At 38.2% G+C, this 18194-nt stretch overlaps 1 protein-coding gene across 24 annotated transcripts in view; it reads left to right on the forward strand.

Annotated features, from left to right (window-relative positions):
* The window catches only part of DST (dystonin), a 486661-nt gene that overhangs the window by 285173 nt on the left and 183294 nt on the right, over nt 1-18194 (forward strand). For all 24 annotated transcript variants that reach the window (XM_027601381.2, XM_027601378.2, XM_027601372.2 and 21 more), the window contains 2 exons: nt 16975-17087; nt 17183-17289. In XM_027601381.2, coding sequence (XP_027457182.2) covers nt 16975-17087; nt 17183-17289 — 220 coding nt within the window. The remainder of the gene's footprint in view (nt 1-16974; nt 17088-17182; nt 17290-18194) is intronic.

Raw genomic sequence — 18194 nt, forward strand, 5'->3', positions numbered from 1 at the left:
CTCCAAGATCATCACTCTAAACTTGTGCATACACACAGACTCACACAGCTATAATATGCCTTTGGATTTTGCTGGTAACTTGGAGGACAGTAAGCTCTGACAATATAGAATCTTGGATGAGCTCAGTTGTGCATACGGAGGACTGATGAATGGTAGGGTGAGGGTTTAGTTCCAATTTAGAGCTCGCACATGTCCAAATTAGAGTCTCCTCGTAACTCTAGTGAGTAGCGGGGTTCAAAAGTGGCCAACTTTGGGGTGGTTAACAGTTTTCTGGTATGAATTATTATTATTTTTTTAAAGTTTATTTGTTTTATTTATTCATCTCTCCACCCAGCATGGGGCTCGAACTCACAACCCCAAAATCAAGAGTAGGTGCTCTTCTGACTGAGCCAGCCAGGCCCCCCAAATGCTGAGAATTATTAACAGCAAATCCCAGTTAATACTGACAAAGCACTTACTAAGTGCCAGACACTATCCTAAGCAGTTTTTACGTGTATTAACTTATTTAGTCTTCACAACATCCCTGCAGGAATATTATCATCCTCAGTTGACATAAAAACTGTGGCACAGAGTAAAACTTGCATATAGTCACATAGCCAGCAAGAGGCAGCTTTGAGATTCAGACCCCGGGCCTCTGGTTTTTGACTCCATGCTTTTGTTGTCTTATAAGGAGCTAGATCCCCAGGAAATATTTACTGAAAACAATGTATTTCTTGATCTCAGTTACTTTTCTTAGTTTTGCAAAAATTACATCATGTAGTCAAAAACTGTCTTCCTAGATAGGATAAGCTGAAGCTATAACTCATTAGACTAACAAACTTATTTGGTAAAAACAGTAATTATATAGAGTAGTTAATATTTTGTTAACTTTCTATACGTGAGGCATTCTGTTCATTGCTTTCCATATGTTATCTCATTCAGGTCTCCCAACAATCCCACAAAACAGGGACTGTTGTTTATCCCACTTTCACAGAGGAGGAGCCTTGGATTTGCCAAGGTTACGCTACTAATACATTATAGAGCTGAGATTTTAACCCAGGTCTGCATGATTTAAAATCCCATTCTCTCCGTTTCTCTCCTTTCTCTTTATGTTTTTCCTTTCACTACCCTTTTCTCTCCCCTTCTTCTCTTTCTCTCATTTTTATTTTGGAAATTTCACCGTCAGTAACACTGTAACGAATCTCCCACGCATCCACACTCCAAGCCCCTTTAAAACACTGTAGTAGTTTGCTTCCTTTATGGAACACCATTTCAGTACAGGTAGGTATAGTCTGCCTGATTAAAAAAAAAAGCCAGAATCAACTTGCCTACACATGCTGAAAAGAAAGTACCAGATCTCCTTGAGTAACACAGTGCGAAGAGGGTTTAGTGGTTACATTTCAATTATCACAATGCACTTCTCGTGTGACTTAAAACATGAAGCCATCAGAAGGCTTTGTAGCTGGGCACATTTTATACCTGGGATGATAAGATCTTCTTGGCCTTTGAATAAACATATTTGGATTGTTATACCTGAAGGATTTATGTCATGATGCATCTTTGAGGGTGTGCTCTTTTCTCTTTGAAGTGTTTTAAGTAGAAGCAAAGCATTTAGAAGCCAGCTATTCTTCTAAAATAATTGACTTTTAAAAACAATGGTCTCTAGACATTGTCTCTTTAATACTTGTGAAAGAGTAGAAGTACAAATTAGTGGATGCATGCTGTGCATTTTTCTCCTAAGTACTTAAATAAGTCATTGTCAGAGATGGTGAAATTTCCTGGGGAAGTTTAATGTTACAGAGCTCATATTGCTTTAGGAGGGAATTTAGATCTTGTGAATGTTATTTGTTTTGAACTTTTAATCTGGTGGAGTGATCATTTTAGAAGATTGTTTAGCTTTAACTTTGAATTTTGATTTCCTAGTTGGCTTTGTTTTTCCTTGTTAGAATTCATGGTAAAAATAGGGAGTATCAGGTTTAAGTGCTCACAAGATTTCTTTGTTGCTGAAGTTTGTTAAGTTATCCTGTGCCTCGTAAAATATTACAGTGGCCTTTTTCACTGGAAGAAATCTTTCATGTGTGGAACTGTATTTTTAGCTAAGGTCCTCAGGCTTTTCTTTTTACTTAAAAAACAATCACGTTTTTTTCTTCTAGCATGTGTAAGAATTAAATGGATAGGGTTGAACTACACATAATTTTCACTGTTGAATGCCTTAAAATACTAAAGGGAAATGAGAAAGTTATAAACAATTATAAAATCCCTATAAGCAGATTTTTGGATATTGGACAGTAGTAATCACATTTAGAGAGTAGTGTGTAATTTATAGTTGTTTTTACTTGATAATTATTTCCATAAATTTTGTAATGTATTTGGATTTGCCATAGGAACATATCCACTTAATTGGGTTTTGGGTGTAGTTTTTGGATAAAAAGACCTTTTTTATATGAGTTCAATGTGACTTATGTAATAAAAATGATCTGAGGTGGTGACACATGGGTTTGGTTTTTACTCAAATACCAAGTCTAACTGTATGGAATACTTGGTTGATAAGGATCTTAAGAGGGAATGAATGCTTAGCAGGAAAGAACCTTCAGATTGCTGCTGTGGCTGGAAGGAGGGATGTGGGCTCCTCAGGGAGCAAGTTTACATGCCCTAGAGAGAATATGAAAGATTTCTCTGGAGATTAGAAGGAAAATGGATACTGTTTGTCATTGAAAAGTAAACCAATATCATTTGTAGTAAGTGATCTCATCAGATTTTTATGTACATTATCTTCTGACGGTTTAGAAATACTGATCTAAAGTGGGAACAGAGAAATAGCATCTTTCAGATTTTGTATTACTGTAAATATTGTCAAAAGTTAATCAAGTACATTAAGTTGGACTGTCCAGCATATATTTTTATTAGTGCTCCCATATAAGAATATGACTTTTGAAGTGGAGAGAATGTTTGTTTATACCAGTAAGCAATACTTTACTAACATGAAGTAAAAATGAAGAGAAATTTTTATCGTAAGACTAATTTATAGATGATCCCTGAAGTTAAAAAGAAAGTAACTGTCACATAGAAGGCCCCCAAGAAATATGTGCAGACTGTTGACCATGTATCAATTTTTGTGTTAGCTGTTTTTATATATGATAGCTTTTAAAATGGTCACTGTCCTATGAAAGAGATGACACTATTTCCATTTTTATTTTTGTATTAAGTTATCAAATTATTAAATAAAGAAACTGGGGCTCAAAAGGGAAATGACCTACCTTTTAAATGATGGAGGTGACTGCTCTGGAGTCTCAAGTCCTCATAGGCTTCTGTATAAGTACTTATCATAATCCCCTGCAGGCAAACTAGATATCAAGAAATGGAACTGTTGACCTGAGCAACTGGATAGTGCAGCGTTGAAAGCTAATGATATTCAGCAAAGATATATGAAAATTCTTGATGAATTTAAGAAATGACTAAATGAATAGTGGTACATTTATAAATGCCAACTAAAGATCTTTGTCCCTTGTAGGAAATTAATGAGGAACAACATTAATTGCATAACTTGGAATTAGCCATCAACGAAAATAGCATCACAACAACTCATAATGTAGTGAGGAACATTGTAGATAATAAGAGAACATGAAAACACTTAGCATAAGTAAGAGCAAAACCACAAATGAACTGTTCTATAGTTTTGGTATGTCATATTATCCTAAAGAAGTGAAGAGCCTGGATTACACAAAGGCTAATAAGAACGATAAAGTAGTATGATTTAGTGGAAGAGATTACGAAGTTCCATAGGATTTTTTCTAGAGAGAGCAAGTGAGCGAGCACATGCAAGTTGAGGGGAGGGGCAGAGAGGGAGAAGAGAGAATCATAAGCAGGCTCCATGCCCAGTGCGGAGCCCAATGCGGGGCTCAATCTCATGACCCTGAGATCATGACCTGAGCTGAAACTGAGTTGGACACCTAACCGACTGAGCCACCCAGGCGTCCCTATAGGATCTATTTAAATAGGTCAGTGATTCAGATTATAACTATGCTTATCATGAGCACAGTGTGCTATATTGTAGAATCACTATGTTGTACATCTGAAACTAATATAACATTGTATGTTGACTATACTTTAATTAAAAATAATAAATAAATCAGTTAATGATACAAACACTATCGTTTTCTATTAATTCTGTCTTAGGAAGCTGTTCCTAATTCCTTCTAGGAATGTCTGTTTGTTATGTTCAGTTTTTAATGGAAAGAATTCAAATAATAACACTGCCATATACCTGTACTAGTTTGAACTTGTTTTCTTTGTATAGTTTAAGTTTTCTTTAAAGCATATTAAAATCTTTTCACTGCAAACCGCAACTGGTAAGAGATCTCGGGTAAATAAGCCTCACTCTTGCCCCTAACCTTAAGTTTCATTGAAAAGAGTAACAAGGAAGACTGGATTTGATGGACTTGGATCAAAAGGATGTCACAAAAGCATTCGATGAGTACGTAACTTAAAAGCAAGAGAAGTAGAATTAACTGAGAATCCGCAGCCACGGGATTCTAAACTCTAGTAGATTAATCACTCTGGGGTAGAGTTTGGATATAGAGGACTAAAATTCCCATCCTTAGCACACGTTCTTCATAGTAGGTGTTCCAAACAGGAGGTTCAACTGATATTTCTGTGTTCTGATTTAAGAGTGTGCCCAAGTATCAAAGTAAAATTGATTTACTTTGAAAGAAATAAAGCTCTGACTTCTAGCTTGAAATCCAACCCCTGACTTGTCTTAATTTATCAGTCACTGCATGTAGACAGCTACCCTAGAACATCGATGAACGCCAAGTTCCCAAACAGCCGCACTCACTGTGAAAACATGTCTGCCTGAGCAGGCATGAACACGAATGTGCGCCCACAGGCCAGACAGAACAGTGCAAAATGTGTAGTAGAGCTGGGCGAGCCTGAGGTGGTGGTAGAGGAAGATGCTAAGTATGTCAAGACTGAAATGTGTGTGTGTGTGGGGGGGTATTTTGCAGAGAGATTATTTCTGCTTACTAGTATCTGTTAGTCCTAGTCTTGTTTATAATTTATGCTGCCGTTCATTCATGTAAATTTCCTTTTGAGGCCGCTGGCCTTCTTTTCACAAGCAAGTTTTAAACATATTACTCAGGTAAGACTCAACTTTGAGATAGATGGTATTCAGGAGTACGCCATTTAAATATTTTCTAATCAGGCAGCCAGACATTTTTCACTTGTCTGAGTGTAGCTGGATAGCAGTTATTTTGTTCATTGTTTGCATTTTGAATTAGAATTTATTGGGACCATCATATTTCATTAATTTTAAATGTTTAAAGATGCTGTAATTGGGAAGATTAGACTGTAAGGCTGTGGTCAGAGTCTTGTTTAATAGTCTGACCTGGAGGCCTGTGATTCAGCCACATGCTTGGATTCAGGCACACCTTATAAGCTAAACTGGATTGGACTGGTTTAATACTGGGAGGAGGCCCCTTAGGGCTTGAAATGTTCCCATAGGAAGTTGGATTAGTGTTGATGAGGTGATTTTTTTCCATTCAGAACCAGGTCCGCCCTTAGGCTGCAGAACCCAGAGGTATGAGGGTGTGTATGTGTGTGTGCATACACCACACAAGTATGGGCTCTGCTTTGTGTGTGGTCATTGGCTAGGCATAGACACAGAGCCCTGAAGGTTATTAATTTTTTGAAAAGTCACAAGTATTTCTATTGAACAGAACTGATTAGAACATGGACTTTTAAATAGGGGAATTAGTAGGTATCTTTTTTTAAAAATTTAATTTAATTTTATTATGTTCTGTTAATCACCGTGCATTACATCATTAGTTTTTGATGTAGTGTTCCACGATCCATTGTTTGTGTATAACACCCAGTGCTCCATGCAGAACGGGCCCTCCTTAATACCCATCACCAGGCTAACCCATCCCCCCCTCAAAACCCTCAGTCTGTTTCTCGGAGTCCATAGTCTCTCATGGTTCATCATTTTAAATGTTCTATTAGCCATATTTAAAAAGTAAAAAGAAACAGGTGAAATAAATTTTTATAATATTTTTAAAATCACATTATCGGGCGCCTGGGTGGCTCAGTCATTGAGCATCTGCCTTCAGCTCAGGTCATGATCCTAGGGTACTGGGATCGAGTCCCACATCAGGCTCCCTGCTTGGCAGGAAGCCTGCTTCTCCCTCTCCCACTCCCCCTGCTTGTGTTCCTGCTCTCGCTGTCTCTCTCTCTCTCTGTCAAATAAATAAAATCTTAAAAAAAAAAAATAAAATCACATTATCATCAGAAAAGTCTTTTTTTTAAATTGAGGTACAATTGACATACAACATTATATTAGTTTCAGGTGTACAAATTTGGTATTTGTATATACTGCAAAATGATGACCATAATAAATCTAGTTAATATCCATTAAAAAAAAGTCACAAGTATTTCACTTTGTGAGGCAAAATCAAATTGCTTATTTACCTTATCAAATAAACTCAAAACAGTTGAAATTCTCAGAGCTCACCGTGAAAAACCGGTACATTTTATAGCAGTTTCTACAGTAAGTATTCCTTGCTACAGCCCTACTTTTTGTTGTATCTGTGATTAAAAAAAAAAAAGCAACCAACAGAAAATGTTAATACATTAACATAATAAAACATTCAAATAAAATAAAAGGGTATGCATTGAAACGTGATTTCTTTCACCAGATTCCCAGTCCCATTGCCTAGAGGCAACTGTTCAGTTTCTTTTGTATTCTTCCAGAAATTTTCTGCACATATACAATGACTTATTTTTCGGTGGGGGGGAAGGGTCATCTCTGTTGAGATATAATTTACATAAGCACCTACTCTTGAGCATTATTATAATCTTTTCTAAAACAGAGTTGAGAGAATGGCATATATGTTATTTCGCGTTTTTCTTTCTCCTTAATTTATTTTGGATGTCTTTCCATATCAGCAGAAATAGGTTTACCTTATTCCTTTAAAATACTGCAGCGTAGGGGCGCCTGGGTGGCTCAGTTGTTAAGCGTCTGCCTTCAGCTCAGGTCATGATCCCAGGGTCTTGGAATTGAGCTCCACATCAGGCTCCCTGCTCAGCGGGAAGCCTGCTTCTCCCTCTCCCACTCCCCCTGCTTGTGTTCCCTCTCATGCTGTGTCTCTCTCTGTCAAATAAATAAGTAAAATCTTAAAAAAAAAAAAATACTGCAGCATATCCTAATGTATAGATGTAACATAATTTAATAGCATCATATTGATGGACATTTTGTTCTTTGCTATTCAAAAGTGTTAGACTTTGTGTCTTTGTGCAGATAGTGAATGTGTTGCTTTGATAAGGTCCTAGAAGTAGAATTTCTAGGTCAAAGGGTAATACATTTAAAATTTTCAGACCTATATCTGAATTGTCTGCTAGAAGAATTGCACTGAAATACCCCCTCTGCACTGTTTCCCCTCCATGGTGCCTTTGAGAAACATTCCCTTACTTTGTTAATGCATTCTAGCAGATCTAAACCCCATTCATTTTTCCCTGTTCTTTTTAACATTTACCCTTTTCTTCATAAAATTGTGTTTTTGTTTTTTTTAATAGCTTTTAAGCTATGCACCAGAGCTGAAATTGCAGGCTTATGTTTCCCTCTGGTGTGTGAGCTGTTAGTCTAAGCATGTATGTGTTAAGAGTTTAGGGGAAAAATGATCAAATAAGTTGGCAAATTTCAGAGTGATGTATTATTTCGGAAGTTAGAATGCCAGCAGTGGGGGCTGTCTTGAGATAACATATGAGAAGATGCCTTATCACAACGCCAGAGAGTTAGGAAGTATGTGATAAACGTCAGATTCCTTTCCTCCCTAAGTGCTGCTGCTGACCCACTCAGGGCAGGGCACGTGACCGTACAGCGCAACAGGGGCTGGGCTTTGATGGAAGACTCCCCTTCCTTGGAAACCTGACATAGGCTTCTTTGTCCTGGCTCCTGTCTGCATGCTCTTACCTGTCTCTAACACTAAGATTTCCCTTATGTTGTAGGAACAGCTAACATGTCTTCTCTCCATCTATTTTTCTTTGAGAGGTCCATCTGTTTTGTTGCAATACTGCTTTGACTCATTTTCGGATTCATATTCCTTTGTTATTTTGAGATATGAAGTGGTTTAATATTTTATTTTCTATCAGAGTAAAAAATAAGTGATTTATCCCCTTTTGGAGGAGTATTTATCCCCTAGTGACTAAGGTTTACTTAAGTTCACTGAAATATAGGTATTGAAGGAGTTACTTCTCTGTCAATATCAATACTATTCTCTGTATTTGTTAGAGTGTATGAGGCTGTTACGGGGTTAATTGCTCTTTGTGAATTGAGACTTGTAATTTATTAGGTATCTTTTAATTTCCAACGTTGGATTCCAGTCTTGAAGTACAAACAAAGCTCTCTGTAAATCATCATGTTTTGCATTCTTTGCTCTCTGTCTTGTTGGTACAGTCATTTTGTAGAAAAAATAGGAAGAGAATTTGAAATAAATTGAGGCATTTAGTTTTGAGAAAAGGGAAAATTACCTTCATAGCTTTGTGTCTTTCAACAATATGTGCCCAAATATGAGCATAAAGGAATACCTACACCCACTTACAAAACTGTGGGTGGATCTCTTGCATGTCCACATTTACTTGCCAGGGGGAGGCGAAGACCATATTACAGGTCTTTTTTTTTTTTTCTGCTGAGGGGAGGGGGCCAAGATGAGAGGCTTTTTGCACCAATAAGAACAGTAGGACCGTGCTAAGCCTGAACATGATTTCATCCCAACAGTCATCTACAGGAATTTGTTATGGCAACTACTCTACTGTCATAGGATAAGTGAGGCATATTTAATGCACATTGTTATTGTGTGATCTACAGAAGAACAGATGTTGAGTGACACCCCTGGCTTCGCGCTTCTGGGTGTGAGTAGACGCGTAGTGTTCTGGAGTACAGAGGTTGTTCTAAGACTGATTTCTAGGTAAATGAAGGGTTTTTTGTTGTTGTTGTTGTTGTTGTTTTGTTTTTAGCTTCCCCAGAATCCTTTTCAGTTCCTTGCATGTTGTCAAGTATGTACCAGTTTTCTGGCCAAGCCTGACCCTGTATGCGCCCAGCTATCTGCTCTGTCAGTGCACGTACTCAAGGAGTGAAGCACACCAGAGAAAGTCAGCTTTCAGAGCAGACTGGTTTCACTGTGACTCCATGATGACCAGCTTCAACTGGTTCCGACCAGCAGTCTTTTTCTACCCATGTTAATTCACCCCTTCTCTCCCTCACACTGCCTTTTCCTCCCTCACTGTCAACTGGTGATCTGCACTCCTGCTCTCAGACAATATCGAAGCCAGCAAGTGAAATGTCTTTCTTTTTCCTACCAAAGACACAAAGCTGCCTTCGTTTGCACCCATCCTAGCCCATCTTTGCTCCTGTTTGAGAGGAATCCTCTTTCCCCCATCCAAGGCCTGTACCCCTCCTTCCTAGCTCAGATCTTTCTCCTTGGATTTTAAGTACTCCAAAGCCTCTTTGCTCATAAAACAACAAACAGAACTTCTCTCTTAACTCTGTGCTTTTTTCCATCTACTGCCTTCCATCATTGCTTTCCTTAAAGGCCAGACTTCTCGAAAGAGTTGTCTGAACCCTCCATTTTCATTTCTTCACTCCGTATTTATTCCTCACCCGACTCTAATGTGGCCTCTGGCCCCATAATCCCCCAGAACTCTTCTGAGGTCATGAATGACTTCCATGTGGCTAAATCCAGTGGGCATTTTTCAGGCCTCTTTTTTTCTTCTCAGTCTTTGGCCCTACTGTCCATTCTTTTCTTCTTGAAATCCTACTATTTTTCTTCAGCTTTTATGGCACTTCACTGGCCTGGTGTTCCTCCTGTTTCGTGGGCTGTTCCTGCTCAGCTCCGTCCGCAGACTCAGCCACAAGGCCAGTACATGTCAGGAGTTTTTCAGGGTTGCCTGCTGACTTTTTTTGCTCTCTGTGTTGACTCTCATCCGTGCCCTCACCCCTTGGTTCTATGGATTTGACCTCCTAGATATCACCTGGACTGTCTACTTCTCACCACCACTGCCACCTTCTTTTGCAAGCGACTCTGGTTCCCTACCTGGATTCTGTGGGAATACTTTAACCACTTGAGATTTCTTCTACATCTAACCTCAGATCTGATCACTTAGTCTCCTGTAATCCTCCTTGATGCATTTCACTGGTTTTCCATAGTTCTTAGAAAAACATTCAGAGTCCTTGAAGAAGTTCATGAGATTCTGCATCATCTTGGCCCCTGCATCCATCCAGCCATCTCTTACCATGTGTCCTCCTGCTATGGGCTCCCCTCCCCGGCAGCGGTCTTGTTTTTTCCTCTGCCTGGGTGCTCTTTCCACCAGGTTTTCTCCTGGTTTGCTCTTGAATTCTCTTTAGAGCTCTGAGCTCTCCATAGACACAGTGTCTATATTCTTAATGCCTCACTGCCCAGGGCATAGTAGATGCTTATTAAATATTGAGTAAATGAATGAACTTGCTAGTTTGTTGACTGAGAAAGAAGAATTACTCATAATTAGCCTACCAAAGCACCAAGTTAGGCCTTCTCTGACATTTTTGTTACATTGTTCTTTACATGCCAGTGAATGCTTTTTAATCACCCATGTATATTGCTCTTTAAACGTCATTTCACAAGTACTTCCACATGAATCCTTTCTTGAGACCTTGGGCAAATCATGTGGCTTCTTAAGACCTTATGGCCCAGGGCGCCTGGGTGGTTCAGTCGTTAGGTGTCTGCTTTCTGCTCAGGTCATGATCCCGGGGTCCTGGGATCGAGCCCCGCATCGGGCTCCCTGCTCCATGGGATGTCTGCTTCTCTCTCTTCCACTCCTCCTGCTTGTGTTCCCTCTCTTGCTGTCTCTCTCTGTCAAATAAATAAATAAAATCTTTAAAAAAAAAAAAGACCTTACGGCTATAGCAGCCCAAAATGCCTTCCCTTCACCCCCGCACACATCTCAAGATACTCTCTAAGGGATAACTGGAAGTCTAGATGATTCTTGTAGTTCCTGATTTTCTCTAATTCCTGATTTTCACTTTTTGTAGAAGGGAACCTGAGACACAGGTTTCTGGATGTCTGTTCACAGTCAGAGGGCAAGTTAGGACTAAATCACTGGACACCTGAATCAGAGCCCTGTCACTTTTTTCTACCTCAGGAGAGCCTTTTCTCTCAAATATGTGAAAATTGTCTTTAAAAATTTTTTTAAAGTTTGAAAAACTGTGGTAAAATAATGCATAACATAACATTTACCATTTGGTACGTTAATACGTTGTTAAACCATCTCCACCATCCGTCGCCAGAACTCTTCCCCTCCCCCCAAACTGCTGGCAACCACCGTTCTACTTTTTCCCTCTTTTTTTAATTGAGAAAGAAAATTGTTGCTCAGTATCCTTTCAAATGATCAGATATCTCAACTCACAGAGTTTAAGTGGTTTTGATTTTGATTAAAAAATCTGTCACCAAATGCTGTCCTTTCCAAATTTCATCATTTTACAGTGTATTCCAGAGTTAGGCCACTATGAAATGTGTCTCCACCCCCCACCCCCATTTTAAATGTGTTCTTTTCCTCTAGATATAAGCAATAAAAATCAGTACTGGAAAAGAGGGAAGAGTTTTGCTGTCTCCTATTGCGAGTCTAAGGCAGTAGGCATGTTTGTGTTTGTGTCTTACTTTGTCTTTGTCTTGTTACTTGTCTGATAGTATGGTGGATTTTTTTTTTTTTTTTTTTTGGCCAGTGCAGATTATGGATTATTTTGAAAGAAAATGAAAGATATATTAGCGACAAGAGGAATTTTAAGATGATTTAGTTCCCAGACTTGCCTGAGAAGAATCACCTGGGGGAGGGGAGAACCTTGTTAAAATACGGATGACCAGGCCTCTCCCTATATTCTTTTAGTCTGGATTAGGGCCCTAAAAACAGTCTAAGTGTGGGAACAGTGGTATCGTATATATCGATGAGTACTGTTTTGTTGACGATTTGGAGCTACATCTTATTTCTTAGAGTTTATTTTCCAGAGCATGCCGGTACACACACTGACACACACACTCCCTGTGGTTCTTGTATTACAACCATTATCCGTATCACTTTTCCCACCAGCAGAAGCATACATTCTTCTGTGTTTTCTTTATCTTGATTTTTCAGCTTCATATCGGATGTTTTCAGTTTATAACGCCAGCATAGTGCAGCAAATTGCTCAGGTGTTGTACTGAGACACTCTTGGGTTCAAATGCTGACTGCCCTTTGTCAGATTGTGTTCCTGTTTAAGTTGTGTAATCTCCTTAAGTTTTTTCATCTGTAAATTCAGGATGATTACATAGCCTACTGGTTAGGGTTGTTGAGGAGATTGAGTGAGATAATGCCTTCGAGGCCTTCACTGCATTGCCGGCCACATAATAGTTACCAATATATACTAATCCCTGTTGTTTATTGTTATTTTATAAGACATTCCAACTGGCAACTTTACCAGCATTAGAAGGGAGGACTCACACCTAGAAGCAGTAATTTATGCTTTTTGAAACTTTCTAATTTATCCCTTACTGGTTGTTTTCAGTTCATGCCTGTTTTCCAGATTGTTTTCAGCAGAGAAAGGCCCTTAGGAAACCTCAAAAGGGTATGTGTTTAGTTCACGGAGAAGCTATGACATCGTGTCCTATTCCATGTGGATTTTCATAAGGATTTGAAATCCTGATTGGAAGCTATGGGTGGTAGCTTTGCCCATGGAAATTAACGCAAAGAAAAGGAAAGAAAGGAAACAAACCTGGGATGGAAAATGTCTCCAGGAATTTGAATCAGTGGTATCAGATGGTACCTTCCAGCCTTCCAAGCTCTTTCATTTCTTTTTTACTTATCCATTTCTCAGACATTCATGTGCTGAGCTTTATACTAGATATTGAAGCTCTAAACATGGATAAAACACAGCCTCTGCCTTTCGGCAGCCCACTGTCCATTGTGAGAGACGGACACGTGCATAGTTATAACAGATTGTAGTAAATACAGAAATAAAGATAGTAGACAGCATTTGAGAACAGAGAAAGCCAGGTCTTATAGGAAGAATAGGAGTTGATCAGCTAGTGTCATGTATGGGGGTGAGGTATGCAGTGGACATTTATTTCTTGAGCAAAGGGCAGAGACAAAAAGAAAACCTGATGTGTTTTTGTTTTGTTTTGGGAAATGGACTCTGCTCCTCTCTTACTCTCATGATTCCTAAAACGGAAAATTTCCCAAACATGGGAAGAGTGTTCAGATCCTGGGTAGCCAAAACTTGGGTCTGTAGCCACATGATAAATAATTATTGAGTGTCAGTTGAGAGCCAACACAACCAAATAAACTCTATGAATTTAAATAAATTTTGCATACTTTGAAAAAACATCCTGATTTGGACTTTGACTATTGCTATTAGATTTGTCCTTTCAGCCATTATCACATTTTTGGTTCAGAATTTGTTAATCTTGTATCTGCACTAATGCACTCTTAGCTAACTTTTATCAGTGTCCCCTCAAGTATGTTCCAATGGCCATTTCTAAGTACTTTCTTTCCAAGTATTTTGACGTTGTTTCATGTTCCTTGTAGTTGAACATTTCAGTGTTTGGCATGATGTAGTGTGGATGCCTTAGGTAGTTTCTTGAGCTAATCTTCAGCCATTTATAACATTGTGTACATCAAAATTTCTCTCAGAATCCTATCTAATTCTCATGTGAGCTAATATGTTAATAAAGTACTTGGGGACTGGAAAGTTACTTTGGGATGTCTGTACCAAAAAATATCTTCTACGGTTTTCATGTTCTGTTAGTTTGGCTGTCAGTGTGGGTGGTAATGTATATAAAATATATTAATATATATGTTAATAAGTAATATACATATCCACACACATACCTATATATACCTAAATGCCCATACACATATACTTGTGTATATGCATGCAGTTTTGTATGTATGTAGGTTGTGTGTGTGTGTAGTCTGTTGTATATATTTTTTTGTCTAGAGAGAATACTCTTTCAACGTTGGTGTTGTATGAAAGGTAAACATTACTTTTATCCAAAATTATTTTGTATTATGGCAGTAGCCACTTTAATACGTTTGGCCCTATATTTTTGAAATAAATTAAGGGCACTAAGCATGCATATAAGTAGTTTGCACTTTTTGGCCTTACTTTTAGTTTTCACCTTTGGCCTTATCCTGGTTTTATACTTGCACTAGAATTTATGTTATCTTCTTGTGTTTTTCTTTGTAAGCTCTTCTTAATCATTTAGGCAAGAAAGGTAGGATATAGATGTATGTTTTAAAAAATTGTTATCTATGAAGATTGAGTCATTCAGGAAAGCTTATATTATAGAATACTAACACAAGAATTAGAATGGCCCTTTTCCCATAAAAGACTAATATATATTACTTTCAGTGGCAGAGTGTTTTCAATATATGATTTTGAAAGGTTTTCAGAAAATAGGGAAATTAGAATGATTAATGCATTACAGAAACCTGGGTGCCACCTTGTACACGTTTGCAGTAATAGACTTTGGTTAGTCAGACCTAAAAATGGGAATGAAATTTCCTATTAAAGTTCCACAAAAAGGAGATCTTAAACTGAAATAAAACCTTTCGAATGAAAATACAAACCTTCTGTAGGTGGAAAATAGCTGAAGTTTTTAAAGGTGACATGATCCCAGTGAGACTGTGAGGGAGAAGGAAAGTAGAGACAGGTCACAGCACAAGCCTCCGCCCGGAAGCTCTGGGCAGAGTGGAAAGGCGGAAAGACTGAAAATGACCGAATGCCTAGGAGATGAGCCCGAGGAGGGACAGAATTTTGAAAGCTTTCAGGCTGTTTCTCATAGTGGTTTTACAGTTTTTTTCTTTTTTCCTTTTGCTGAATTTTGTGTACTGTTTCATAGAGGAACACCACTTCGGTTTTTGTTCCCTTAAAGTGTTAAATGTCACGATAAAAGAAATGACTTATCCAAACTCAGTGTATTATATAGCTGCCTTTGTACTGAAGGGACTATGTCATTCTGAAGGAAGTTTTGTGTTTTATTCTCCTAGTCAAAAACTTGATTCTTCAATGACTTTATTCATTCCCTCTGGGATTACTCAGTGTTTACGTTCTTCCTAATGGCAGGGTTCTTATAACAACGAGCCCTTTCTTGTTGGGAGGTTTGATAAACTTGGAAAGGCTGGTTTTTATTTCTTCAAAATGTGTGAACTTTACAGAAGCAAAACGGTTTTTTGAACTTTAGATATTTGTTTTTGTCTAGACTTATATTCACCTGTTTAGTAATCTTGAAGTTGGCAGATTCTTCAGAATGCTTCTATGTGAATAAAAAACGTTGTTTTTAGAGGTATGCCATTTACCTCTATTGCTGTCAGTAGATTTATTGGTCCTATAATAAATGTAGAATTACTTTTAAGTGATCATACTGGTGCCTATGAAAAACATTAATGAATTTCCTAATAATTTCCCAGGAAATAGGTAGGTAGGTCATGGCAGTTACATTTCAAGGTTATGCACACTTTTCAAAGTGCTATAAAACTATGAATAGATTTCTTTGGAGGTCTGCTTTCTCAGCACATAAAAGAAGACTACAAATTGCTGCTTACCTTCCTAAGATTAATGATACATTTTCACAGACTTTTTCATGTGAACAGCTTTCCAAGTAGTATTCAAAATAATTTGCATTTTAGCCCTCCCCCATGACCTTGGAGCCCTCCCACTCTCTGTGCAGTTCCCAGATGATTGTTTTGAGCAAACCAGGATGTCTGTGGACTTTGCTGAGAGCTGTCCTTAGAACTTGATGAACTGGTTCTTACTCAGTGATTTTGGGGTGGGGACCACTCTTTTTGAATTTTACAGTTTCCGTATCTGTTTTTGCATTCTTTTAATGCTTTGGCTTTGAGATGAATATTTCCTGACTGGTTTTTGGCCTTGTGTTAAGTTTCCAACCAACCTACTTTGCCGCTTTCTCTACAAGGAGTATTTGGGAAGTCTTCTCCTGTCTTTAAAGTATCTGCTAGCTTTAAAGTATCCCTGTGGTTTAGAGTATCATGGAAGTTTCACAAATTAGAAAGAGTTGAAGTCTGGTGTATGAGAATGTGTGTGTGTGTGCGCATGTGTGTGTGAATGCATGCGTGTACACAGGCATGCGCATATGCAATCTTGTGAAGATATAAACTAGTGCTTATTTTAGTCTTTCATTTATGAATCAGAATTAACCAACCTGCTTAGCAACTTATCTATAGATATATATTGTCTGCTAATTCTATGTCACTCTTTGTCTCAGCAGAAGGATAAAATACAAGTTTATGAATACATGGTTCTTGCTGACTGGGAGTTGGCTAGTTGTGAGAAGCAAGATATGCATGCACATTAAACAGTGAGTGAATAGGGCAGGGAAGTATGTGATAATTCTAAATGCCGAATTGACGAGCACAGGCCCAGGAGTATAAGGAATTCAGGGAACAGAGAGAAAAATGAGGGTGGGGAAGATTAGTGAGGACTCCACAAAGGAGGTAGGGCTTGATCTCTGCTTACAAAGATGAGTGAATAGTGAGAAAACAACAATGACAGGAAATGGCATCCTGTCCGTTGGATGGTGGATGCCATGATGAGGCATTGAACTAAAGCATAAACCTTTGTGTTTGGGGAGAAACACTGAGAGGATGCTAGTTGGATTAGAAGGATGCTTTTGGAATAGTAGAGCTTAAATAAGTTGAGTGGGACAGATATTCATATATATTTTGATGATGGGAATTCTTAGACTTTGTCAAAAGTTATATACATTCTATTTTTATAATTTCCTCACTGCACTTGGTTTTGGCATCCACAAGTTTCTGAGAGAGGTCAGCAGTGTTAAATATTTGATGAAAATCTCTGTATTTCAACCCAGGCTTAGTATTAACATTTGCCGAAATGTTATGTAAATAGGTCAACACGTAAGTGTAATGTTGAATTGGCACGTGAGAAAAGTTAATTAATTATGGTGAATTTTTTCCTAGGCCGGACCTGATAGACATGAATACTGTTGCTGTTCAAAGCAACCTTGCAAATTTAGAGCACGCTTTTTATGTAGCAGAAAAAATTGGTGTTATAAGACTTCTGGATCCTGAAGGTGAGTTGTTGTCCTGACTAGATGTAGACTGGCATGAGAGTCTGATCAAAAGTAATCTATCAACATTTTGAAATAATTTATGTTGCTGCTTATAGATGTTGATGTCTCCTCACCTGATGAAAAATCAGTAATAACTTACGTGTCATCTCTCTATGATGCATTTCCCAAAGTCCCTGAAGGTGGTGAAGGTATTGGTGCAAATGTGAGTATTGGTTTTTTCATACTAGGAGCTGCTGATTCAGTAATGACCAGTTGACTGAACTCTTTGATAAAGCTTTTTACAGTAAATATGAAATATTCTTTTTTTAAAAGATTTTATTTATTTATTTGAGAGAGAGAGAGGGAGCACGAGCAGGGGGAGGGGCAGACGGAGAAGCAGACTCCCTGCTGAGGAGGGAGCCCCATGTGGGACTCGATTCCAGGACCCTGGGATCATGACCTGATCCGAAGGCAGACACTTAACTGACTGAGCCACCCAGGCACCCTAATATCAAATATTCTTTAAAGAATTTGAGTTAAGATGCTGCTTAATAAACCAGTCCTGTTTGCATTTTCATGACAGTATTCCATCATAACAATTAAAGCATAACTCAAAAAAAAATTTGTTCTTTGTTATAAATAAAGTAGGTCATTTTGAGTTACATATCCTTTTATAGATGAAAGCTCTAAACCACTGAATTTTGGAGTTTTTCATTTTTAACCTGCTGCTGTTTTACATTTGTAGTGTTTGATATCCTTCTGCATATTGTAGAATATCTCACTTCTGAAATCACTTTCAATGTTACCGACTCTCATAATCTCATGAAATAAGTTGGCTAGGAATTCTTTTTTGTGATTTAAAGGTGATATTTAGAGGAAGGTTATTTGACTTGGCCAAACTATGAGAGCTACTTCGTAAGCAGGGTGAGGTGTCCGGTACGGGAATCTTTGGGCTCCTCATTAGTCCACTGTTTCCTAGAGATTTGTGTGATTCGGTTCAACCATGCGTGTTGTAGTGGTTATACGAACATGTACTTAGGTATTTCTGGAAGAGAACAGGAAACCCTGCAGAGGTTAGGAATTTGAGGATGAGCCTCTTCACCCTGGGCTTCTCCCCTTCTTCTCCCA

Source organism: Zalophus californianus, chromosome 7, assembly GCF_009762305.2.
Source record: "Zalophus californianus isolate mZalCal1 chromosome 7, mZalCal1.pri.v2, whole genome shotgun sequence".
Taxonomy (NCBI): Eukaryota; Metazoa; Chordata; class Mammalia; order Carnivora; family Otariidae; genus Zalophus; species Zalophus californianus.